The sequence below is a fragment of the Sorex fumeus genome, unplaced genomic scaffold, assembly GCF_029834395.1.
Source record: "Sorex fumeus unplaced genomic scaffold, SorFum_2.1 ptg000086l, whole genome shotgun sequence".
Taxonomy (NCBI): Eukaryota; Metazoa; Chordata; class Mammalia; order Eulipotyphla; family Soricidae; genus Sorex; species Sorex fumeus.
Window position 1 is genome coordinate 27,432,918 of NW_026606143.1, and position 27,953 is coordinate 27,460,870.

General features: G+C 43.0%; 1 protein-coding gene across 2 annotated transcripts in view; it reads right to left on the bottom strand.

Annotated features, from left to right (window-relative positions):
• Positions 1-27,750, bottom strand: part of ZFX (zinc finger protein X-linked) — a 37,413-nt gene extending 9,663 nt beyond the window's left edge. The window contains exons 1-3 of one of the 2 annotated variants that reach the window (XM_056131078.1): positions 27,419-27,750; positions 11,576-11,661; positions 8,414-8,983 (exon numbers count right to left, since the gene is read on the bottom strand). In XM_056131078.1, the coding sequence (XP_055987053.1) occupies positions 8,414-8,983; positions 11,576-11,633 (628 nt within the window). In that variant the 5' untranslated portion in view covers positions 11,634-11,661; positions 27,419-27,750. Of the gene's footprint in view, positions 1-8,413; positions 8,984-11,575; positions 11,662-21,121; positions 21,141-27,418 lie in introns of those variants that run through there. The other variant, XM_056131079.1, reaches the window with a different exon arrangement.
• Between the last annotated feature and the right edge of the window lie 203 nt (positions 27,751-27,953).

A 27,953-nucleotide genomic window follows, 5' to 3' on the forward strand; every position in this document is an offset into this window, starting at 1 on the left:
ACAGACAAAGAAGGCTTTGATAAAACTGAGTCATCATACTATGATTTCTGTGTAAGTGCCTTCTAATGCAGTAATGAAGAACTAGAATTTTAGAATAAGGCTTCTCCAAAATAGAAGAGCATAATTTCTGGAAATTAAGATTACTTCTAATAACAATTATCATTTATATGACATTTTGCAATTTCCTTAGCAGTTCTACGTACTCTTATTCGATTCGTACCTTTTCCAGATAAAGAAATAAAGGTCTGAGATGCTATGTGATTTGTTCCAAGTCAGTGAAAGGTGGGAGTCTATTTTAGAAACCAAGCCTTAATATTCCTCTTTGGGGGGGAGGGGCTCCCCAAAGACCAGGGGTAAATTAATCCCAGAGATACTCAGCTGGTGGTGCTAGGTCTGGTGATTAGCTGCTTGGGTCCTGCAGTGTGGTGGTGGCATTGCTCTGAGGCCACTAGGACTACACCCTGTGGTACTGGGCTAGGGGAAGAGAAAGGGGGCAAGCAGCACTGGGCATAATGAAGAGCAAGGTGTGCATGCAATCCAGCCATGTAAACTATCTCTGCAGCCTCTATCTTCAAAAAAAAAGGGTTAACTTTGGGTCCCGAGAGATGGCTCAAAGGGCTGGAGTGCATGCTCTGCAAGAGGAGGCTTGGGTAGACCCCAGGACCATAGAGTAGCTCCCAAGCACCACTGAGAGTGACCTCTGAGAGCCTCTAGATATGGCCCCCAGGCCAAAACTTCGACTAAAAAGGTTAAGACTATAAGTTACCAATAACCTCATTAGTAAAGCAATAAATATTGTAGCAAAACAGAGGTGTACAGAACATCAGTAAAATCCTCAGGAAAACCGAAAATTAGGGGATGTTTATCTGCAATACTAATAAACAGCATGGAAACGGAAATACAATTCATTACAGAAAACCCAGTCACTTCTGGGAAAGAAAAAGTACTGGGGCAGGGAAATATAACACTTCAAGTAAACTGTTAAGGAATGTTGATCTAGGGGCTGGAGTGAGAGTATAGAGGGCACACAGGGGGTTTAACTTGCAAACAGCTGACCTGGGTTGGATCCCCACTATCCCATAAGGTCCCCCCGAGCACAGCCAGGAGTGATTCCTGAGTGCAGAGCCAGGAGGAACCCCTGACTTTTGGTGGGTGTGATCCAAAGTCCCCCAAAAGAGAGTATTGATCTAGGGGCTGGAGAAGTAGTACAGTGAGTAGGGCAAGTGTCTTGCATGTGGCTGACCCGGTTCAACCCCCAGTATCCCATTTGGTCCCCAAAGCACAGCCAAGCAGTGATCCCTAAGCATCATCAGGTGTAACCCGAACCTGCCCCCTCTCCCATCTATCTAAAAATCAGCAAAACAGAGGAGATGGTGCCAGGGAGCGAGCTCACGGGGCTGGAGAACACACTTTCCACACAGGAGACCCAGGTTTGATCTCCAGCACTGTCTGGTCACCTAGCACTGCCAGGAAATAGAGAACATGTCATGGAAATCTTATTATAAGCAATGATAGCAGTCACAAGATTATAATAACAAAAAACATTTATTGGTTGTATATCATATGCCAAGCATGATGCCAGGCCCTTAAACTGTACATTTTACTTCTCATGACAACCCTATGAAACAAGTAATAAAACTTTTTTTTATTCTCACCTCTTTAGAATTCTAGATAAAATTCATTATCATTTATGCCAAGATAGAGAAATTATGTGGTATTAGATTTGAAGCTCAACTGCATTTTGTCTAAATTAATATCACAAATACTCTTTATCATTTGATCTCTCTCTCCCAAGTCCCCAAACTCTCCAAAACTGTCCTTAGCCTTTCCTAAAACAAAGATCAAATAACCTTATTCCATAGCACAGAATTTTTGACCAATTAGAATATAAACTGTGGTGCAGCAACTGACCTCTGCCTACCCAAAATGCCTTCAGCCTCAGTCTTCCTTTTCTTTCACCACCCTTCAATCCCCTAGGGAACCTTCTCCATGTGCCCTGAACTTAAAATGATTTTATTTCCATTTTATGTACCCTCAACTTTGTTTAAAAAAAAAAAAAACCTGTATTAGTAACATACGACTATTTAAGCAAGTTTTAAAATGGAAGTTAAAAGGTGCTCCAAATCCCATCCCAGGTCAGGAGAGAGCACAGGGTTAAGGCGCTTGCAGGACTTTCAGCTGACCCTCACTCCATCCCTAGCTCGCACTGCATATGCTCCAGGAGTTATCCCTGAGCACAGAGCCAGGAATAGCCCCTTGAGTACCACTGGACGTGGAAACAGCAAAGAGAATATACAGAATGTTATTCTGATATTCTTTATATGTAGTCATAAAAACAATGAATAATTTCTAATGAAAATAGTGTATTGTGGGGCCAGAATGGTAGTACAATAAGTAGGGCATTCATCTTGCACACGGCCGACCTGGGTTTGATCCTAAGCCTGTACAGGAGTGATCTCTGAGTGGAGAACCAGGAGCAAGCCCTGAGCATCACCAGGTATTGCCCAAAAACAAAACAAAACAAAACAAAACAAAAAAAAAAAGGAAGAGAGAAAAAGATATTGTAACATACTGCCTTTAAACAAGAATTATTGCACTAGAATTTATTTGTACTAAGCAAAACAACTTTAATTGCATAGCTGACTCCAATCCTTTCTTTGTTCCCCAATCTATCCTTTTGCCCTAAACCCAACCCTCTTTTCATTTTACCATACAGACCTGGCTATACTCAATTTGTGCTGGGCAGCAAAATCTGGTTAAGCACATGTACACACACACATGTTCGGTCTCACTCAGAACTCAAGAGCTCTCAAGAGCATACATTTGAAGTGGACCTTTATAAAATTCCATCCCCCAACTGAAGCCATCCCTGAGAATACCACTAAACAACCATCAGAAAAAAAGGATCCATGAACTTTCCACATCCACCAAGCCACTAAATCTGGCCTGGTGCCACAAACTATCTGTGTTCCTAGCTAGAGCCTTCCCCTGCCTGTTCCCCTCTGGACTACTTTCATCAGCATACAAACAAGCTATTTTTTCCACCCTGCTTAAATCAAACCCAAATTCTTGGTTCATTTTCTACCATCACCTCTATCCCATATGCTCTATCCCACCTGAATTAGGCCCAAGACTTCTCTGGTACTAACTATTCCTCCAGGTCACAGATTCTCATTCACTTGGCTTGTCTCAGCAGCACTCTCCTCTTCCCTAAGCTCTGGGTTCCTTCTCCCTCAACACTAGAGCCTCAGTCCATTGTAGGAACATCCTTTGTCACCTAATGCAGGTCTCAGGTTATCTACAATAATTCCTTTGCTGATAGCACTTTTGTTTGTTTGGGGCCAAGGCCAGCTGTGCTCAGGGATCAGTCGAGGCAGCATTCACGGGACCATGGTGCCTCAGTCGAGGCAGCATTCACGGGACCATGGTGGTGCCGTCAGCTGCGTCCAAGGCAAGCGCCGTTTCCGTTATATATGGCTGCGGCCCCTGCTCTCACTTTCTTACAGCTTAAATTTCATCTTATGCCCGTAACTCCAAAATTCACATCTGCCCATCTGGTCTCCCAAACTTACTTATAGATGTCTCTAATGTCTCTCAGATACCTCAAAATTAAATTTTTGCTCAAATGTTATGTTCTCAGCAAACCCTGACCACACTTGTAATACAAAATACTCTTTAAACTCTCTTCTTTCTCCGCAAGGACATACCACTTATTCTGAATCACTCGTTTATGTCTGTATACCTCTGCTAAAATACAATCTCCACTAGAGAAAGCCTCTTTCCTGTTTTGTTAACTGATCTTTCACGAGTGGTGATTAACTGTACAGTTCCTAATGACATTGAACTGTTCTGTACTTTAAAAAGCTTAAGGTAGGGGAGAGAGAGTATACAGGGGCTGTGTTTGCCTCAAGTACAGCTGACATCATCTGGACCCTGACACTACATATGGTCCCCTTAATATCACCAGGAGTGACCCCCCCAGACACAGAGCCAGAAATAAGGCCCGAGCGCCAACTAGTGTGGCACCTGTCCCACAAAGTCAATATAATTTTGAGTGTATTTTAATCACAATTTTAAAGCACAAGAGGGCCTAGAATATGGCTCAGTGGCTGAAACACCTGCCCTGCAAAGTGTGAGGCCATGAGTCTGATCCTCATGAGGTTCTTCCCATAATGAGCTGAGCATGGTCCAGAACCCTTCTGCGTCTGGCAGCCTCAGTGAAGTCTGGCACAGAGCCAGGTATGTGGGAGCTCTGCACCTGAAGTGAGCCACCTCTGATGCGCACAACTAAGAAGGCCCAACAAGCGACATGAGTGTGCCTTCCAGGTAACGTCACCTCAAGTGTGCACCTTGCTGCAAACATGGCTAACTGTGAACAAGGCTGACCAAACCCAAGCTGTGAAGGCTCCTCCAGGCATCACCATTATGGCAACGGAGGGAAGAGGAAATGAGTACTTTTAAAAATGATGGGGCCTGAGAGATAGCACAGCAGGTAGGGTGCTTGCCTCGCACATGGCCGACCCAGGTTTGATCCCCAGCACTCCCTATGGCCTTGAGCACCAATATGTGTGCCCCCCACCCCCCAAATGAATAAAAAGGCAAGCCAGGGCAGGCAAGTTCAGCGGGTAGGGTGTCTGCCCTGCTGCTACCTCATTACTGCTATTTCAAAATAGGGAAATTAAAGTCAAACTGAAGTAGGTAACTAGAGCAAATTCACGCAGGCAGTGAAGAGCAGGGGGAGCGTGAAATAGAAGGCTGGCCGAGGAAGCACAGGCGCTGTTTTCAGACACTGCATCTGTAAAATCCTAAACGGAGAAGCAAGTTTTTTCTCTTCCTCACTCTTGTCGTCCAAACCCCCAACCATCTCACAAGGTAAATACAGACCTTTTCAAAGGGCAAGTTGCGAGAGGATTCAAAGTCTCAAGCAGAGAACCAACAAATACTAGCCACAAGGCCAATGCAAAGCTCCGATTGCTTGGAAGGTTTTGTAGAGAGACCTTTTACCCAATGTTATTGTGGTGGTACAAGGTAAAAGATTACAACAGCTTTAACTTATCTGGGAGTTTTTTCCTGGGTATAAACTAACATCCAGAACATTATTGGGTCACAACTAGCAGTACACTCTTGGCTCTGGGCTCAAGGGAAACCTATGCAGGGATTCAAACCAGCAGGCAAGGCAAGAACCTTAACCGCTGCACTATCTCTCCAGTCCTACATACAGAAAACTCTAATTTCAGATAATTTTATATTAAAAAAATTTTTCAGTGTAAAGAAAAATGTTAGATGGAGTTAAAAAAAAACCCTGTTTAAATGTTATCAGAAACAAGCTTTACGCTCGTTCAACATAAATCTCTAAAATATCCTTGGTTCAGTAAACAAGACTTCTCACATTTTAGAAATACCTGCAGAAAGACATCCAGCATGTCCAAATGTGCTTCTCTGCTTGGCCGCACCGGTCAAACACCAGAGAGAGTGTTTCGAACTTCCCTCTTCTTCAACCACAACTTAATCCAAATTCTACTTATATCATAAATATGGCATGAGGGAGTTTCCTCCAAATTACTGCTAGAACCTAATTTCAAGTGAAGATCTTTCCCTTCTTCCCTATGACACACTGCTGTCCCCTTCCTCAGCCACCGACTGAACATTTTAGTCATTACTCACCCTTCCAATTGAGTTCAACACGAAGTACTTTTTAAAATTAAAGATGTGATGATTTTATTATTTTTAAATGCCTTGCCTGTGAGAAACATGCTGAAATAACAGTGAGTAAAATATATGGCACTTGCTTTAAAACAGCACAAACACAGGGAAATGGACAGGGGTAGAAATGAAGTATGCCTCTTTAATCAACAGAACTGTGGTTTTGCACTCACTGAAGCGTAGCAAAAACTTCCCATTTCTTCCTCCCCAGAGCTTCCAAGATACACATATCTAATTTATATCTTTTCGCATGTAACTGTAATTGTCTGTTTGTTAGCTTTGCCCCCAGAACTGTGAACTCTTAATGCAGAGATTTGCTGCTCCACTGCTGAGCGCTAGCAAGGTTCTGAGCTCAACACAGCTAATCAACGTTTTTTAATGAAGACATAAATAACATAAGCAAGAATGAGATATGCCAAACACAGTAACAAGTCTCATGATGGAGACGTTACTGGGCCCACTGGAGCAAATTGATGAACAACGGGAGGCCTGTGACCGTGACTTTAATGTATAAAAACAATTGGGGGTTGGGGGTGACACATCCATCAGCGCTAAGGGGAACTATATGATACCAGGGATCAAACTGGAGTCAGTGCCATTGCAAGGCAAGCTCCTAACCCCTGTACTATCACTCTGGCCCTAACCTATATTTTTTCTTTTCTTTTTTTAAAATTGAGTCACTGTGAGATACAGTTACAAAGCTGTTCATGATCGGGTTTCAGTCATACAATGTTACAACACCACAGAAAAACAATGCAACAGGGCTTGGAGGCTGCGCATCTGCTATAATGAATCTAGAAAATGCTTAAGCGCTGACCCACACCAAATAACTTAACATTGAAATTGGATATTCAAAAATTTCATAAATTTTAGCAGTGTATTTCTATTTACTTACTCTACCCACCAATAAGCACAAATTACCCAAACTCTACTGCTTTATGGGATCAACTCTATGTACATACATACATACACACACAAAGAGAGTACAGTGGAAAATGAGACTCTGAAATAAAACATACTTGATTCCAAATCTTCGCTTCAAAAGGTTGTAAAGAAAATCATTTATAATAAATAATATATATTAAGTTTTGGCACACAGATACTATTCATTGAAAGTTACTATTACCTCTTTCTATTACTACCAAACACTAAATCTTTTGGGGGGGGGGAATTAAAAATATCACTTCACATCCAGAGATATATAATAATAATTTTTAAAACCAGTATTTACAAGAGCTATAAACACTAAAACCTTCATAGTGGAAACAGTGGAAATTCCTTCATAGTGGAAATTCAAAATCGTGCAAAATCTGACTTTGGAAAACTGCCTGGCAGTTAACTCAAAAAGTTAAACATAGAATTACTATGTGACTCAGCAATTCCACTCCCATATGTATACGAGAGCAACGAAAACTTATGTCCAAAAAACTTTTATCCAGATGTTGATATTACAATTATTCTTAAGACTTAAAGGTAGAAACAACACTATGTAGAGCAATACATGATACAAAAATGTATACCCCAATAAGGAGAGACTCCTTGAAAACACTATGCGAAGCAGAAGAAGCCAGTCACAAAAGACTTCATTTATATGAAATGTCTAGAATAGGTAATGATGAGAATTAAGCAGAAAGGTTTTGATGAGAGAGATAGCTAAAGGGCACAGGGTACCTCCTTAAGGTAGTGAAACATTCTAAAATTTAACAACGGTTACAACACAAGTTTGCAAATATACTAAAAACCACTAAATTGCAAGGTAAACGTAAAAAGCTTGTTACCAAAGAAAGCAAATTATTTCAACACCTAAGTTGAATCTAGGATTAAGAGGGAATGTCTCACCCCCCCCCCCCCTTTTTGGGTCACACCCGGCAATGCACAGGGGTTACTCCTGGCTTTGCACTCAGGAATTACTCCTAGCGGTGCTCAGGGGACCATATGGGATGCTGGGAATCAGACCGGGGTCAGTTGCATGCAAGGCAAATGCCCTACCCGCTGTGCTATTGCTCCAGTCCCAAGAGGGAATGTCTTAAAAAAAAAAAAAAAAAAAGAAAGAAAAAAGAGGGAATACCTAACTCTGCTTTTTCTTTCTGGCAAGGGGGATGGGGCGCAGAAGGGGCACACCCAGTAGTGCTCAAGGCTTACTCCTGGCTTTGTGCTCAGGGATCACTCCTGACAAGGCTCAAAGGTCCATATGGGATGCTGGGGATTGAACCTGGGTCAGTAGCATACAAGGCAAAAGCCCTCTCCTGCTCATCTTCTTCCTAACTGCTCTAGTTAAAGGATATGGTGATACCAATAAAATCTAGAGTGAGATCTTTATTGAGCATGTTAATATGAGAGCCACCCAAATGATTTTGTTCCTCACAGCTCTTTAAGGCAGAACCTGACCCATTATCACCAATTCATCAACTTTTGCTATTGCAATAGTGGATGTTTCAGAAAAGTACATTTTATGCTACTTATGTATTTTGGGTCTGCAGCATGCAGCCAAGCACCCTGTTCACTGTAGCAGCTCTCCTCAACACCCACAAAACCACATCACTTTTTTAAATTGAGTTATTTTACAGGCTTCATACTGAAACAACAAATAAAGGTAGGGTTATGAGATTGACTTTAACTTCATAGAAGTCAAGAAAATTTCACCCTTGATTTAAGTTAGAAAAGAGAGCCTTCAAAATACCCTTGATAACCACTGCACCCCTTGACTTACAGGAAATCATAAGGTAGTCTTCACAGTTGCTTTTGTCATCGTCCTGCTGTTCCACAGGGATCCCATTGGCATCTATGACAGCTTCAGAGGCACAGTCTGCTACCAATACTTCTTCTGAAACCACATCACTTGTCAAGGGATCAGTGACAATTTCTGCTTCTACTACACTATCATGAACCACATGTTCAACGTGTCCAACGTCAGACACATGTATAGATTCACTTGTCAAAACATGTTCTGGCATAGACATTGAGGCTGAAGTAATATCAGAAGCTAAAACATCATCTGGGACTGTGCAATGTGCTAAAGAAACTTCTTCAGTTACATCTGAGTCCAGCACTTGCTCAGGAATGATGACTGTTTCAGATACATCTGCTTCTTCCATGATATCTGGGCACTGAACATCTTCTATAACAACGTCCTCAATAACATCTTGGATTACAACTGAGTCTGGGTCATCAGGAGCAAAGTTATGCACAGTTATATCTGAATCCACAACATCTGAAACAAAAACAGTTTCTTGTACTTCCACAACAATCTGATCACCATCCATGTGTGTTGCATCAGCTCCTTAGGGGGAAAAAAATTAAAATCACAAGTTTCAGGTAGGCATGCACAATCCAATCAAGAGGTCATTGAATTTCTACCAAGAAATTTGTTTTCAAATATCAGTTTTCTCAAATATCAAAACAAAGATATAAAGAACATACAAGAACTTTTCTACTCATCCCAATCTATTAACATGAGACAAAAACAAAGTAACGGAGGCAGTCACAAAAGAAAAATATTAACTGAAGTAAAATTTTGAACTCATTAAAATTAAACCCATTAAGTATCTTAGGATAATGTTTATAAAAATTCCTAATGCAACTTCAAGAGGCAAATGTAGCATTTTCCTTTATATATGGCTTTCTCATTCTTTCTCTTCTTTTCCATCTCTCCTCAAATAGTATTCTATTTTTTCCATGCATTTCTTTAGTCCCTTTCCATCTTTTCCCTATCTTCCTTCACATTCTTTCTTCTTTGTACTGATACACTGTTTCACCAAATATAGAAACTTAAAAGTTACCCTCTGAATCTAAGATACCAAAGTATCAGAGCATAACTGAAAAGAGGGCCAGAAGGCCACAGAAAAGAAGCCCGGCAACTGGTTATGGGTCCTCTGTGAATAAGATGGCAGAAGTGCAGTTGCTCCGAAGTGGTGAAGGCTAAGAGGAAAGTGGAACAAGGTTTGCCCCAACTTCACGAGAGCACTCTACCTCCAGTGAGTCGTCGCCTGAACTTCCTTCATACCCCAATTCCCCAGACAGTTCATTAGAATAAGAAAGCCTACCGTAATCCACTCTGAGATTAAGGAATGAAGGTAGAAGGAAGAATCTGTTAAAGCCAAGTTGAGATCGAATGTCTTCACAAAGATCACGTAATTTCTATAGATTATGCTGCTGATTAAATATTACTCTGAATTAACATCCCAAATGGGAATCAAAACCAGATATCCTTTCCAAAGTGAAAGATAAAACCAGGTAATTCCATTATCCTGGCGCCTGGTCCAGAAAAAAAAGCAAATAAATTTTATAACAGTCTTACCTAAAATGCTCTTCAGTTAATACTTCTAGATATGACTCAAAACAGGCCAAGTTGAAGCAGCTGCCTAACTCTATGTATCAATGGTCAGGCCCTGGCTTCGTTTAATAAACACAAATGATCAACAAATGCCAAAGAATTACAAATGATCAAGAAGAGCCAAAGAACCTGACAAAATATAAGAAACCTTGGGACCAAAACAATAGTTACAGTGGGTAGGGTGCTTGCCTTGCACGCTACCAACCTGTTTCGTTCCCTGGTACCTCATCACTGTCACTGTCCTCCCACTGTTCATCTATTTGCTTGAGCGGGCCCAGTAACATCTCCATCATGAGACTTGTTATTGTGTTTGGCTTATTGAATACGTCACGGGTAGCTTGCCAGGCTTTGCCGTACAGGAGAGAAACTCTTGGTAGAGGGGTGGAGGAATTGACCCCGACTCGGCCGGGCCGGCTACGCACAAGGCAAATGCCCTACCCGCTGTGCTATCGCTCCAGCCCCTGGCACCTCATATACACACAAAAATATTTCAAGTCCAATGGAAAACTCATTGACATTTTTTTATTATTATTAGTGAAACACCATGAGGTACAGTTGTAGACTTATCAAACTTTCGTGCTTGGGTTTCAGTTATACAACGATCGAGTACCCATCCCTCCACCGGTGCCCATTCTCCATTTCTAAGGGTAGGCAGCTAGTGTATATAAAACAATGGCTTACATTATAAAATCTAGTGTAACCACTTTATGATGTTTTATGAATGGAACAATGGCTAACCCAAAATTTTATTTATTTTTTGGGTTTTGGACCCTAGGGCTTACTCCTAGTTCTGCACTCAGGGACTGATCTAGGCAGGCTCAGGAGATGATATGGAGTGTCAGGGAACTGAGCAGTGTGCAAGGCAAACTACCCACTTTAATACTGCTCCAGCCCCGGTAACCCATAAGTTTACATATGTTTTTCTAATATTAGAATTTCATGAATTTAATTTCCCTTGTACAGTTTGGGGTGTAAGGTTAAGATTTCATCTTCCTGAAGCCAAAGGCTCCCTTTGTCAACTCCTAAGAGACAGAGATGTAAAAATAAGATGAGGTCAGAAAGTGGAGAGCCCTAGGTTTATACCTATAATGGAAAATAGACAAATCAAATAATCCACATGTTAATTTTATGTTCAGGAGTACCTTTGACTAGAGGCAAGAAAGTAAGCATAAGGCAAAAATTTAAAGTTATTGCAGAATGAAAAATGATAGTCTCTATGTAATAGAAAATAGACTGAAGAGATGTAATGAGGACATTTGCAAAGGGAAAAATTAACAGGATTTAGTGTTATAACAAGATGAGAATAACTAAAGATAAAATGAACATTTTGATACTGCTAAAGTACTGACAAGAATGCAAGAGTTAGTTGTGAGAGAGACAGAATTTTAAGAGGAGAATAATGCACTAATTTTAACAAATGTAGGCTTTCCACGATAAAATACCTAAGTGTAAATATCATTGGGAAGAGTCTAGTAATTTTTCTACCTGATCATCAACTCTAAATTTAGTAACTGAGAAGCAAAACAATCCAAGTTATACCTGTATCAAAGAATGAGTTTGGATCTTGAGGCTGCAATTCAAGTCCATCTTCATCCATGGCCTTTAATTCTCATCAGTCACAGCTCCTAAAATATGTGTGTTGGGGGGTGGGGAGACAGAGAGAAGTGAACAATTATTTTATTAAAAAATCCATTATATTTACATTTCTGAAATACTCAAAATTCAGATGAACATCAAGGACATATCTAGAATCTTGATTTTCAATGCTTTTTGAGTATCACATGACAAAGGCAGGTAAATCAATAATTGTTCCTAGCTTTTAAAAATTGTGGTAGTGTTTACATATATAATGTGCACACAAACTGACGGATTTTGACACACGCATAAACCTAGTGTAGACACTACGCTGAACATTTCCAGACACCAGCACTACTTTCTCCTCTCAGTATACTCCACATTCCCACAATGGCACTACGGGTTGTGTCAAGGATCAACTTAAACATACTCTGTTGCTTGCAGGGTGAATTTTCTGCCCAATTTTCCTATCACTTCTCCAGGATTAATATAGCTGCTATCTTTCAACTAGTAAATTAAACAATGCTGAAAATTCCAAGTGCAGGGGCCTGGGGCAGGCATAAAGTATGCTGAGCCCAATCCCAGTCTGGGACCCTCAGAACCACAACAATGTGTCCATCTCCTTATGTGGGCACTGTAAACAACTATGTATGATCCACAGTTATTGTATCAGCAGCAACAAGGGGGTGGGAGGAGGATTCAAAGTGCAAAATTGTAGCAAACACTCTTTGGATTTCCTTCTAACATATAATAAACCTCTCTTAACTAACCCTCCAATCTACAAATAAAATTCCCGCGGTATACTTATAATCCCTTGGCCACAGTTGATTGGCACTAATCGTGCAATGGTAAAAATAAGTTAATCTTCTAACACAATAAAACCAAAGTCCTATCCCTGAGAATCTGAAACCATGAAGCAAGGTGAATTCGTCTCACAGTCTCTGCCTTCTCCCCACCAGGACCTTTCCAAATTCAGCTCAGACTAATGAAATAGTTTGCAAATGAAAAGAATCCACTGAATGATCTGAAAAACAGAATTGTGGGAGCAGGAAGGCAGGCATAGCAACAACTTTTTAGCTCTGAATTCTAGACATTTCTGGCATCCAGTTATACAACACTGTCTGCCTTGGGGTTTTGCAAGACATCTTAATGACCTTAAATCTCCTTTTTCTATTTAAGCGCAAAACAAAAAGAACTTAACCAATAAAATACTACTTAACACTAATCACTGTTTCAAAAAGAGGATTGTGGTTTACTCATGTCTTAAATACTGCATAAAGCTCCTCCCTCAATGGTTTCCTTACTTCTACTTTCTCACTTTCTAATCCAACCTAAACAATTCTGAGATACAACTTTCTTTTACTGCTATCATTCTTTGACTGATGATGTGTGTGCTGCATGCTTTCTATTAAAGCTTCCTTCACCAGAGCAATTTTTCTAAATTATCAACTAGGTAATATCATTCCTCTGTTCAAAAATGTTTCATGGTTTTCTGTAGCCTCCAAATAAAATTCAAACTATAGCCATCTTCTAAATTCTGGCTCTAACTTTCCATTATTACTTCCCTAACTTTTCATCATGTACCACCCCCTCCCACCACCACCGCTACACACACACTTCAGCCAAACAAAACTGCCCAGTGGCCCCGTTAATACCCCCACTGAATACTTGGTACAGTGTTTCTTCAAGCTCGAACACGTCTACCATCATCCCTCCTTGGCTCTTTCCACCAAATATTATTCCCACAAAAAGGGAAAAAGCTGGAAAAAAATAAGGTTTCCTACTCTGAATTTCCACAGCACTTTGTCCTTTTTCTTATTTGCTATTTTTCTTACTTGCTATTTATATTATGGTTATCTATGTACATTTTATTTTCAGGTGCTAAATTTATATATATATGTTCCTTCAATACAAGATAACATTACTAAATGGATTTCAACATGTCAACTCAGACGAGGCTACTCATTTTCTAGAAAGAGCAATTTATTCAAACTCCTTCAAGTTCAAAGGATTACCAAAAAAAAAAAAAAAAAAAAAAAAAAGAAGAAGAAGAAGAAGAAAAGGACAACAGAACCAGTGCTGGAGTGGATGTGGGGAAAAGGGGACGCTCTTTCACTGTTGGTGGGAATGCCCACTAGTCCAGCCTTTCTGGAAAACAATATGGATAGTCCTTCAAAAACTAGAAATTGAGCTTTCATATGACCCCGCAATACCACTCCTGGAAATATATCCCGAGGATGCAAAAAAGCCAGTAGAAATGACATCTGTACCTATATGTTCATATGTTCATTGCAGCACTGTTCCCAATAGCCAAAATCTGGAAACAACCCAAGTGTCCTAGAACAGATGACTGGTTAAAGAAACTTTGGTATATCTACACAATAGAATATTATGCAGCTGTTAAGAGAGATGAAGTCATGAAATCTGCTTATAAATGGATAGACATGGAGAGAATCATGCTAAGTGAAATGAGTCAGAAAGAGAGGGACAGACATAGAAGGACTACACTCATTTTGTGGAGTATAAAACAACATAACATGAGGCTGACTCCTAAGGATAGTATATACACAGGACAGGAAGACTGCTCTATAGCTGGAAGTCTGCCTCATGAGCAAAGGGGAGAAGGAAGCTGGAATAGAGAAGAGATCACTAAGAAAATGATGGCTTGAGGAACCGGTCGGGATGGGAGATGTGTGCTGAAAGTAGATAAAGGACCAAAAATAATAACCTCTCAGTGTCTGTATTGCAAACCATAATGGCCAAAAGTAGAGAAAGAGTATGAGGAATATTGTCTGCCATAGAGGCAGGGGGAGGGTGGGAAAGGGGGGTATACAGGGAATATTGGTGGTAGGGAATGTACACTGGTGGAGGGATGGGTGTTTGATCATTGTGTGACTGTAACCCAAACATGAAAGCTTGTAACTATGTCACGGTGAATCAATAAAATTTAAAAAAAAAAAAGGACAAAAGAAAACAAAACTTTTTGATCATGAGAAACAGAACGTGGATACGCTTTGAGTAAGTTGTCACTGCCCTTTCTCTACTGAAACCATTTCTGGTCATAACACTTTCTCCCCCCCTTAAAAAAATTTTAATTACAGGAGGAGAGATAGTACAGAAGGTAAGGGTAAGTCTTGTGTGCAGTCGACAGGGGTTTGATTCCTGGCATCTATATGGTACTCCAAGCCCCCCACGAGGGACCCGAGCAGAGCCAGGAGTAAGCACTAAGGACAGCCAGGTGTGCCCTACCTCTCACAACCCCCCCATGACAAATATAATTTCTAAGCATGGTATGAAATTAAGCCAATTAAAAGGGCAATTAATGGGTTTTGTTACAGTATTTATGGCCCCTTCCTCCAACTTCTGTGCATATTCTCAACCCACCGGCTTGAAGAGTTCTCAACAAGTACAGTAACTCCTTTTCTCAGCATTCACCTTCCGTGACATTTCAATTAGCATCTGATCATCAATCCCCTTGATTTTGAAAATTTTCTCCTTCCTCAATTTCTTTCAGTGACAACTTCTTTCTCTTCCCACCTTCTCAGCTGCTGTAACCTCTGCCTCCATCACGCCTCACTGCGGCCTTGCCCAGCCAGTGCATTCAGCTTCTTCTCTCCGGCTTTCTCTTTATTTCTCCAGGTTTCAAATTTCAACTCCCATCTGCCAAATATCATTCCTCAAATCCACATATGTCGGATAGCATTTCCACCGACTGTCCACTGCATGTTTTCGTTGGGACAAATGCTGCTTTCTCCTAACATAACCTCCTAGGCCTTAGAGCTTGTCTATTCCTTCACATATTCTCAGTCGCCCGTCCCTTTCCCTTGATTCCCACTGTCACCATTCGTGCTCAGCTTTATATTTCCCAATTCCCAGACGTTGCACAAAGCCTCTTGACTGGCCTTCTGCTTTCCACCATTCCCATAACAAGTGACTAGGAACCCTATTACAAGTCAGGGCTGGTGCCAAGTCAGTCTGGAGACATTTCTAAAATCTGTGGGCAAACTAATTCTCCTGAAGTGCTTCTTTGATCATGGAACTCCCCTGCTCAGAAAGCTTCAGCAATTCCCCAAAATCAAGGTGCCCTAAAATAATGACCCAACTTACCCTAAAAGAACTTACTATTGTTCCGATCATTTGATATAATATTCAATTTCCAATTTTAGACCCAAATAGAGCATGCACAAACCTTATTTTGACTAGGTAAGCAGTAACCCTTTAGAGCAGTAAAAAAAAAAATGTTTTTGACAAAATGACAGTTTGTCCTTGTGTTTTACCAGAGAAATCCAAACTGGGAAAAAAAAAACAACATATAGTCTGTACTTCCCAGTAAAAATTACAATACTTCAAATTTATAACCCCTGTGGGGTTAGAAATTTTGACAATTAGAATGAAACTATTTTCTTAGAATGGTACATACTCTGAAAAAAAAAAAAAGGTGTGTGTGTGGGGGGGGGAGGGCACACCCATTGGTACTCGGGGCTTACTCCTGGCTCTGCTCTCAGGGATCACTCCTGGGAGGGCTTGGGGGCTATATGGGATGCCAGGGATCAAACCTAGAGTGGCCGCATGCAAGACAAGTGCCATATCCCATGTAATACTGCTCTTCCCCTCTGAAAAATTCTTAGGACTATGATAATGGGTAGAAAATTAACTCAAGGAGAGACTAGCTAATCTGAAGACAAATTAGAATAGTTCAAAGAACAAAGAGAATTGTGATTTGGAAGAATGCGTGCTAGCTTTAAGTCTATCACATGCCCTCAAAATACTTCTGGGAACCCATTCTCACTTCAGGCTCAGTAAAATATTCCCTTCCCAGTTAAAGAAATCATGATCCTCAAAGTGCAATGAAAGAATTCACAGTAGAATAGGATTTGTTTTTTCTTTCAGAGTATTCTTATACTAATAATGCTGCATCACAATATTACATTTCATGTATTTACCATTATAAACCAACATCAGTATATACTAACCAAAAATGTCCAGTTTTTTGTTTGAGGCTTTGGGGGGGGGGTCACACCCAGTGGTGATCAGGTTTACTCCTGATGGTGCTCAGGGGCCGTCCGTGGCACCAGGAATTAAACCAGGGCCAGCTGCATTCAACTCTTTGCACACTCTCTCCAGCCCCAAAAACATAATACAGTTTTAAGGGAAATGAGGTATTGAGAGAAACTAAGGAAATTCACCACCCCACTCTTTAAAATAAAGCAACAGAAATGTACCAAGTTAACATCAATGGCATTTTATCTAAAATTAGGGATAATGAATATAATTTATTTGTTTATCTCTTGACGCCTAGACAGTTTCAGCATCACACTCTTGGGCAAATTAACAGGGTGTTTATAAACTCACTTTGCTTTTTGCAGCTAATATATACACAAGAATCGTTTTTCTGCTTTTAGTCTACCAAAACCTCAGTATCTTTTAATTTATGACTGGACTATACTTCCTCTCCCTAAGTAGCACTTAAGACTCAAATGGGATGATACAGAGTAGATGGAAACTACTCAAGCTGCCAAAAAGGCAAACAAATGCAGATCTGTCAAGAAATGAATTTTTCTTAGAGAGAAATCAGAACTGGTGAGAACTCATTTAAATTATATCTTGTCTTTAAAGCTACTTTTCTTTTCTAAATGTACCCCCACTGATGTTCAATGTTAGCCATCATTTCTTCAGATACCTAAGTTTCAAATGTAGAATTATATTTCATGTCTCTTGCCAAGTTGGTCTTTGAAATGCCAGGAAGTCAGACTCTCAAGTTCATCATGTGCTCTTTATTTTCACTGCTACCACTCTATTAAGCTCTAGTCGGCATACATCAGAACCCATATACCTTCCATCAGAAATCCGGAGCTTCTCCCTTATTAACTGAAGTACTGTGATTTACAATACTGTTAATGACGATTTCATGTGTACATTAATTACAACATTACACCCATCACCAGAGTACCTACCTCCGTCACCTAAGGTCCTAGAAGGCTCCTCCTTTCAAACCTCCGGTGCAAACTCAGTTGTGTGAATCAACCAACACTCCCATTCTGCGGCCTTTGGCCCTGTTGCTACCAAGCTTTCTATCTTCTGAGAGCTTACTTTGTATCGAGGACTGACTTCACTGAGCCCTTTCAAAACTCACATGATTTTCTTCTGTTGTTTCATACTTTGTTCAATTTTTTCAAATTTGTTTCAATTTTTGTTCTGTTCATTGTTACTCTGGTCCAAAGATGTACAGGACCTACATTTGATGGGCCTTGAACACTAAGCACGACATCTGTCTTTTAAGACTGTAATTTCATGTTAGAAAATCTATACTTCCTAACTATTTGCAATATACAATCAGTAGTCTCTTCAGTAGAATAGTCACCACTTAGTACATTCCATAACTTAACAATCCATATTAATGAGATAGAAAAGCCAATCAAATTGAAGAAGAGGGGAGAGCTGTCCATGACCCCTTTAAAAAGTTTCAGGGGCTCCAGAGAGGGAATACAGCAGGAGAGGTGCCTGTCTGGCACACCGTTGATCAGGTTTGATGCCTGGCATATAAGTCCTGAGCACTGTTGGTTATGGCAAAAAAAAAAAAAAATCCAAAATAAGAAATTCCAGGCTTTTCTCAAATCTAAATTGTGTCAGAGCAGATAGGAGAAAAGCTTTCAAAGCTTTTAATTCTTTTTATGAAACTATTTAACTTCTTTAAAAAGTAATCAAACTAAAATCATCATTATTAATCTCAAGTATTTGTAAATGTGATTTGTCACGTAAGAAAACATGGGCACAGTTATACACACATATAGACACATAAACCTTAACCAAGTATGATTATTCTAGAACCGTGTTTCCCAAAAAGGACAATACTGTCTCTTGGGGGGCACTGGAAGGATGGGGGCATGGGAGTGGGGGGGGGGGGGGGGGGAATGCATTAGTAGTTTCAGGTAAAAATGGAGGAGGGTGTTTCCTGTTTGTTCACTTAATGAAGTTAGATTTCCAGGGGATGTTGATTCTTTTCCTCTGAAAAGGGAGCAGTAGGTAAAATAAGTTTAGGAAATTCTGCTCTAGAAAGTCAAGGGCAGAAATCAAGTATTGGCCCTAATTTTCTCAAAAGATGATCAAAGCCATGGTGGACGATGGGGGTAGGGGGGTGGACACCGCGGAGTATGGTGTTGAAACACTGAATGTATAAAACCTACTATTAACAGTATTGTAAATCACAACTAAAATAAAAAACATCATTGAGAAGTGTTTTATTTCTCCCAGATTCTTTAATTTTCAGGATATCTGAATATGAAGTGCAAAGGACTTGGCTTCGTGGTTTGTGTGTAACTTTTTAAATATTAATCATGGTCTTGTGCCAGTCAAACCACAAGACTGTCTGGTTCTCCATTTATGAGCCAGGCCACCTTATTTGGAGCGTGGACTCTTACGTTTATGCTAAACCGTAAGTCTCCTTGTATTTTGTTGTTTGTTCCATTTTGTATTCCTTGCTTCTTTTTCTCTAATACATGAATTTTCATTTCTTCAGACTATCTATATATCCTACCAAGAAAATAAATGCCATTTATTTTAAAATATAAAGAGCTAATAGTGTTCCTTTTTTTAAAAAAAAGATGTTTAAATATAGTTTATTTTTTTAATTTTAAACAAATTACTCAAATTGCAATAAAGTTATTCTCTTTACAGTTTAATTATTTCACATTCCTCTGTTCTACTTTTACAAATACAGGGGTTAAGGCACTTGCCTTGAATCCTACCAACCTTGTTCAAATACCCAGTACCCACGCAGACCACCCCCACTCCCACTCCCTACCCCAGAATTGCCAAGGGTAACTCCCAGCAGAGGTAGGAATAGCCCCTAAGGACTGCTGAGCGTAGCCCAAATCCCTTCCTCTTAAAATCTGATTTTCAAATTGTTGTTAATATGAAGAAATACATTGGCATTTTTTCCAGAGCACTCAATATACCCCAACTCTAAGGCAAAATCTTAAAAGAGATGTCAAGACATAAAAAAATTAATTTGAAAACCAACTTCTAGACAATTAAACGAGTAGTTGGAACTATGATATATTCAGAACAAAAATCAATTCATGTCAAAATCAGCATCCAGTTGGCTCAGAGAAAAAATTACAGGCCTGTTTACTTGCTTTTGTGAAAATAAGTTTTATTTAGGAGATATACAATGAAGAGAAGATAAAACCCCATGACGTGAAAGAAAGGAATTACACATCCCAACTTGGGATGTGGGCAATTCTAAAGTGTGATGCAGTGAAAATGAAAAATTTTAAAGGCATATATTAGAAGAGCAAAGATTATATAATAAGGAACTGAATTTTCAACTTAACTTTTTAAAAATACCAGAAGCAAAAAAAAAATAGAAATAAATTGACTTATGAGCAGAAATAATTGAAAAATCTTAATATAAGCAAGTAACAGTATAAATTAAAAAGTTAGATTTTAAAGCAATTTATGCCAATATACTTAAAATTTCTATTTTAGAAATTATTCATTTTGTATAAATATGCAGCAGAGGGAAAAAAAATCCCATGAAAAAATAAGTAAACCAAACTATATCTTGACTGCTGCTTAGACAGCAGTAATTTTAAGGATACCATCAATTAAGATCTATTTCGATTTCGAAGATGTTAAAATGTAGGGAGATACATCTAAGAATCTACTAAGAACAAGTTCAGTAAGTTTACACGATCCATACATGTAAATCAACAGTGTTCCCTACACATCACTGATAATTAAATACAATGCTACAATGCCCATTCACAATGGCAAAATTTAAACAGCATCTAGTAAAAACTCTAATGCATATTGTGCAAGAACTTTATGAAAAGCAGTAGAGCATGCCCAGCTTCACTACTTAGCATCACTATGAATGACTTTGTATTTTCTATAAATTTCATGCAGATACAAGAAAAAAACTAGCTGTTTTTCATAAAAGTTAACAAACTAACCCTAAAATAAGAAAGGAGATTGCTTTAAAATCCCTTAAGAAAAAAAAAAGACATACTAAGATTTAATTGTGAAGCTATCATGATGAGATCATAGTAGTATTGATACAGAAATAGTCACATACGCCAAAAAAACCAGAAACATATTACATACATACGAGAATATCTCAGGAGCTACACTAAATCAGTGGGGAGAAAGACTGAACCATTCAGCAAATACATATTTCTTTAAAAAAATTAAAATAAAATAAAATTAGATCCCTTTACATCACAGAAGAGAAAAAACTCCTGATGAACTAAGGGATCTATCTCAATACAAAAAAGTACAGTGTCATTATAACCTTGAAGGGAAGAATTTCTTGCAGACAAAGGTATACATGAGTCATAACTGAAGAAAAACTAGCTACCATCTCATTACCAAAAAAAATTTCATAAAAAAGCTATTTTTTCCAGAATAGAAAAAAGTATTTTCAGTGTGTATAATTGCAGATCATTCTATTCAATATAAAATGAGTATAAACGGGGCCAAGAGAAAGCACAAAGGGTTAGTTGTACAGACCTTGCATGCAGGAAGTCAATGTTCCATCACTGTCACTTGGGAGCACCAACCCAAGAGTAGCCCTTGAGGACTGCTAGGTATGGACCAAAGTAAAAAACAAAAGAATATTTATAAGCAACAAAGTAAAAATGCAGGAGGGTCAACAAGAGCAAACCATGGGGGAAAGGTGCAACTTTCTAAGTAAGCTAAGAAATGCAAGATGAAATCAGCAATGAGATACATTCATTCTTCTATGTCACAATTCTACTTCCATAATCCTAAAAAATAAGAACACTATAAGGATGATTACTGAAGTACTGTTTGAAATTGCAGAAAATTACGAACCATCTCATGGCTGCTTTGAATAAACCAGCCAAGAACAAACCACAATTATTTTTACATTTTCATACAAACAAAAGGACTAGATGCTGTTTTCCAACTTTATGGGATCAGGACCTCTTAAGACTCTTAAAAATTGAGAGGCTCAGGGGACAAAGTGTTACTCAGTGGTAGAATGCACAAGTCTTGCAAGTATGAGGCCCTGGGTTAGAATGCTAGAGGGAATCTAAGTGGGCCAGGAGGCCTAATGGCTGTATACTTACTTCAAGGCCCCATAGTTTGCCCCAAAGTATACTTCTGAGTCAAATAATTACAAGATACTTGCATTTTACAGAATGTTGTTTGGAAAAATAATTTAACAGACTAAGAACAGATTGGCCATACTTCAACCTATTACAGGTTGGGAGTGTTATGGAGACTATTCAGCTACCTGCTGTGCCTTAATATGTACATCCCTTGGTCAAATAATACTGATTAGATGTCTGAATACCTGAAAAAGAAAACTTTTTCACTACATAAAATTCCCTGCATGCTGGGGCCAGAGAAAGAGAACAGGGTTCGTGAAGGACCTTGCCTTGCTTGCTGCCATCCCCGGTTTGATCATGGGCACCACATATGGTTCCCCAAGCACTGCCAAAAATCATCCCTGAGCACTGACGGGTATGCCTCTCTCACAGGGGGGAAAAAAAAATCCCTGCACACAACCACTGTCACTGTCACTGTCCTCCCGTTGCTCATCAATTTGCTCGAGCAGGCCCAGTAACGTCTCCATTGTGAGACCTGTTGTTACTGTGTTTGGCATATCGAATATGTCACGGGTAGCTTGCCAGGCTTTGCCGTGTGAGCGAGATACTCTCGCTAGCTTGCCGGACTCTCCCTGAGGGGTGGAGGAATCGAACCTGGGCCAACCGGGTCGGCCGTGTGCAAGGCAAACGCCCTATGTGCTGTGCTATCACTCCAGCACCCCTGCATACAATAATTGAAGTAATTCAGAGATAACCATGTGCCAGGTAGTGCTTGGGAACAAAGATAACTGAGAAGCTATCTCTACAACCAGTTTGTTTGTTCTTTGGCGGGGAGGGGATGCATACCCAGCAGAGCTCAGGGCTGATTTCTGGTTCTGTTCTGAAATCACTCCTAGTAGGGCTTGGGGGACCATATGGGGTACCAGGGATCAAAGCCAGGTAGACCACGTGCAAGGCAAGCACCCCACCTGCCATAATATTGCTTCAGCCCCCTCTATAACCACAATGTAGGAGAAACAAAACTAAAGCTAAGATAGGTTTATATAGGGCTAGAGACGTAGTACTATGGATAGGATGTTTGTCTTGCACACAGCTAACCTTGGTCCAATCCCCAGATTCCCATATGGCCCACCGAATACTGCCAGGAGTGATCCCGGGGCACAGAGCCAGGAGGAGTAACCCCTGAGCATCGCTGGGTATGGCCTCACCCCCCCCCCCAAAAAACAAAGGTAGGTTAAATACTGATGTTCTCTACATTGCTATCTGCCACGGGTAAGAAAAAAGTGGACCTGGAAAGATGTTGTCATTAACAGAAACTGGAAGTAGCTGTTTTAGGGGCCCTCCCGTTGATCGTCGATTTGCTCGAGCGGGCCCAGTGACGTCTCCATTGGAGACTTTGTTGTTACTGTGTTTGGCATATCGAATACTCTCGGTAGCTTGCCGGGCTCTCCGAGAGGGGCGGAGGAATCGAACTCGCGTCGGCCATGTTGGCCGCGTGTAAGGCGAACGCCCTACCCGCTGTGCTATTGCTCCAGCCCCCTGGTAGCAGAGGATAGGGGCACTGGGTTTAAACATATATATATATATATACACACATATTACATCTATCAATATTTATTATAGGTAAAAGGTAAAGGTAAAGGCCCTCCCGTTGATCGTCGATTTTCTCGAGCGGGCCCAGTAACGTCTCCATTGGAGACTTTGTTGTTACTGTGTCTGGCATATCAAATACTCTCGGTAGCTTGCCGGGCTCTCCGAGAGGGGCGGAGGAATCGAACTCGGGTCGGCCATGTTGGCCACTTGTAAGGCGAACGCCCTACCTGCTGTGCTATCGCTCTACTGTAATATTTAACATATTAAATATATGATATTCCCAATAAAGAGCAGTGGGTTATCAGGTAGGAGCCACATAAAGTTTGTTTTGAACATGTTGAGACAGTAAGACAGTAAAGTGGAAGGTTAAGTAGGAACTGAGTACTAGTTGACAAACTAGGAGAGAAGGGACTTGGTAAAGGGCACTACAGCCAGGGTGAAATATCTATCTGAGAGGAAAGGACGGAGGACTGACTGTAAGGGGGATTCCACTGCAAGTAATAGAAAAGCACCAAGTGCCCGAAAACACAGAATGCTTTTATCTGACACATGGGCTGAAAGGCTGTGGTATGGCTTCCCGATTTGGGACGACAGGGAATTTAGGAGTAAGTGGGATGAGGGAAAAAAATTCAAGTATTAGTGAAAAGAGAGAGAAGACAGGTGAGGTTTTTGTAAGATGAGCAAAGCTAGGAATATCGGTGAGGGAAAGGCAGCGGCGGAGAGAGCAATGATGCAAGCAGCCAAATCACTGACAGCTCAGTCCTCTGGGACGGGTGGGGCTCACAGGCAGAGAGCAGCTGCGCCTGAAGGCGGCCAATTCTCAGGCAGCAGGCAAGGGAACAGAAAAAAGCCTAGACAGAGACAGAGGAAGAACAGGAAATGGAAGTAGGTGAACACCCAAAGGCTGTTATCAGGTGGTCATCTAACCTTCTGGTTTAAACAAAGATTAGGTAATCTACCTAAAGTGATGGTTTTCAGAGTGTAAAAGAGAAGTGAAGAATTGCCAGTGTGTACAAACAGAAAATAATACAAACAAGGTCATCATTGACAACGTGAGTTCAAATGCAGTTAGAGAGGAAGCAGTACAAAAAGCAATGTGAGTGTGGGTTTTTTTTTTTTAAAGAACACTTCTATCTGAAGCACAAACGTGTTAAAAACTAACAAGTCAGGGGCTCAAGATACAATTCAGGGGAGATAGCTTTAGCGCGCTTCGCACGTACTGGAGCCTAGGGTTACACAACCCACACTGCAAGGTCGTTGGTTCCCTCACCCTCACCCCCCAGCACCACCAGGTGTGACCCAGAAACAAAAACCATAACGACTCAGTTGGGGAATGGCTCAAGGGGCTGCGGTGCAAACTTGGCACGTTGGGAGTCCTGGGTTCGACTCCTGGCAATGCAGAGTCCCCCACCACTAGCAGCTTTGTTTCTCTTCTCATTTGTTCTTGCTCCTCTCATCAGTGCTCAGGGCACCCTGCAGTGAGTGTGTGGGATGAGCAGGGCCACTAGCAAGCCCTGCACCATCTCCCAGCCACGTGTTTTCTTTTCAGCATTCTTTGTCTTTCCCAACTCTCCAACTATAGAGCAACTGGTTCTTCTAAGTTTATGGTTACCTCATCGGAAATCACAGCCCTCAACAATCACAATAACACGTGTCGTGTAGTGAACTTCCTACAACACATCTTCACTCCAACTTTCGCAAACCGCTGCAGTTCACAAGATCCAGAAGAAACTCCAGTTCCCTATCCTCCTCTCTAGTATCACTCTCTGACCTGCTGCGGTCTAGGGAAAGGCTGAAACAAGTTTCTAATACATATTTACGCAGAGTTATACACAACGCTAGGAAACATCTTCCCCCATGTACATCCACGAGTCACACATTAATCAAAACATGAGCAGAAAACAGGACTGAGGGTAGCGTGCAGGAGGGTGGGGGCAGAGAGAAGGAACGGAGAGCGAGGGTGCAGAGAGAAGACCAGCCCTTTGGTGGCAGATGTGCTGCAGTGCCATTGCATGCCTAAGGCAGAAATAGTAACATTAGGAAAACCAAGTTACCTCAATTAGAATTTGTTTTTAAACATTTATATATATGCATATATATAATTAAAAATTGCATGAAACTGAACTCAGCATAGCCTTAGTTGCCCTGTCAAGCCCAAGGGTGATCGGTAGTTCCCTCACCGACTGGGAGAGCAGGGCTCTCGAACCCACTGCTCTTTCCAGTCCCACTTCTAAGCATCTCTTCTCTAAAGCGAAGGCAAGGAAACAACCAATGGAATACTTCCAAATTTAGGCCTCCTCTTCGGAAAGTAACCCACAGCATTGTGACGCTGAACCACGGTCAAATGAAATGGAAGAAACCCCTACTTGTTTACTTACAGAAATAAGCAGAGCAAGAAGGCTATTAACTTGGGGTGACAAATTAGGAGAGAAAAACAGGAGCACCCAAGAAGTGGCTGATCAAAGAGTAGCATAACTGGCTTCACTTCACTGATCCACTTTCTTCTCTCCTCCCATCTTGACTTTACAACTTTCCCTGGTCCCACGGCACTCCTAAAGTCCAGCTTGGGGAGCACCGCTCGGCTTCCTGGGGTCTGCCTCCTTTAGTCGGTCTCCAATCCCCCCCACCCCCGCCAGCACGCTCGTCCACCATCCACCTCCTCCAGGCAACATGTAAACACGGGGTCACCCTCCAAACGCCCTTTCTTCACCGCCATCCCAGAAACCGCCCAAGAGCACCTCGGGAACCCTCTCTGAAGCTCTAGAAGGGACAGCTGCCCGCCTCGGAGAGCCTAGAAGCGCTTTAGTACATTTCACCTTCTCTGCCTCCGAGAAAACGGTCTTGGAGCATCCTCCAGCTGCAGTCCAGGAGCCCGCTGCCATCTGTCGGGGCACCAGTGCTCTGGCCGGCCAGCCTGGGCGGATTTCCCACCCCGCAACTTTGTAGTAGGGGCCACCCCCACCCCAGCCTTGATAGATAAAACTTGGGGGCACACTGTTCTTACTCCTTCCGTAAGAAAGCAACTTTCCGCCCCTGGGTCATCCCCTACGGCATCCAACGATCCCAAGGGATCCTTTCCAAGGCTCCCCGTTCCTGAAAGTTGTTCGCAAACAAAGTGTTTTCTACGTTTTCGCGCTGTGCAATTTGCACGTCCCCGCGAGCCGCTCAAAGAGTGGTGAGAACTGCTCGCAGATCGATTTTATTTGTATTCCTTTATTCAAATCACCGAGGAGACAACGATTGTTGGGGGGGGGGGGACAACGCCCGCGAGCGCGCCCTCAAAAGCCACGTCGGCCACGGGGCTGGGGGACCGAAATCCAGAGGGGCGGGGATCAGCCCAGCTGCCAGTGCGGCCGTCGGGGACCCGGGTGGTGGCGACGGCCGCTTGCGGCAGCCCAGCTGCGACGCAGCGGAAGCAGCAGCCGGTCACGGGGCTGCGGAAGGCAGGGCAGGAAGGTGGCGCTGCCGCCGAGCCTCTGGCGCTTGAGCGCCCATCATGGCGGCGAGGGCAATGGCCACTGTGTGGCGCGAGCACGCCCCCTCCGCGCGCGCACGCCGCCGTGCCGGGCCGCCGGGCCCCCGCACCGGAGCAGCCGCCGCCGCCGCCGCCGCCCGCTCTCCGACCCCCCCTCACGGGCTCTAGCGGAATTTTCTCTCCCGACGCCGCCTTCAAGATGGCGGCTCCCCCTCCCGGCAACCCCCTCAGTCGTCCCCTGCAGCAGGCGCCGAGCCGCCGCCATCTTGTCCCCCGGCCCTCCCCCCCGCGCCCATTATTTACATAGCGAAAATCGGCCCGGCCGGCCTGCGGCCTTCACCTCACGCCTGCAGCCTTCGCCTCCCGGCCAGGCCTCAGCCCCGCGAGGGGCCCCGGGGCCGCGCCGGGGCCCCTCCGCCGAGGGCCCGGCCACCGGGCGAGCCTCCCCCAACCCCCGCCCGTCGGCGAAACGCGCCTCCGCCGCCGCTCGGGGCGGCCGGGCTCCTCCCCGGGCCTAACTGCGGCCTCCTCGGGGCCTGCTCGGCGCCGCGCGCCATCGCGCCCGGCCTAGCGCGGAAGGGCGCCTCGGCGGGCCGCCGACCAGGCCGAGACCAGGCCGCTGCGCGCGCGCGAGGCCGCACGGCCGCGGCGGCGCCCGGAACTCACCGGACGGGCGGGCGGCGACGGCGGCGGGTGCTGCAGGCCGGCCTTTCTCTGGAGCACTGGGCCGGGCTCCGGCTGGTGGGGCGGGCGGAGGGAGGGAGGAGGGGCCGAGCTCGGAGCTGACAAAAAGCGGCCCAGCTCCCCGGCACGGGCCCGCCGTCAGCACGTCACGTCACCGCCCGGGAGAGAGACCCAGGAAAAGGCGGAAGGGTAGACGGGCCCCCTCCTCCGCCCGGTGGGGTCCCTGGCGGCCCGGGTCGGCGACGCTCACGCCCCGCGCCCGGGCAGCCGAGTGGCCTGGCGCCGGGGGCTCCGGCGGCCCGAGTGGCCGTGACAGCGCCCCCCTTCTCTCCACCTCCGCGCTCCCGCCCGCCGCCGCCGCCGCCGCCGCGGCCACACACGCGCCGCCGCCGCCTCGGCCGAGCAGCCCGCGCGGGGCCGCGGCGTGTCCACCCCGCCGGGTCCCGGGGGCCGCGGCCGCTCCCCGGCCCGCCCCGGACAACCTACCGCTCCTCCGCGCCCGTCCTGGCCGAGGCGC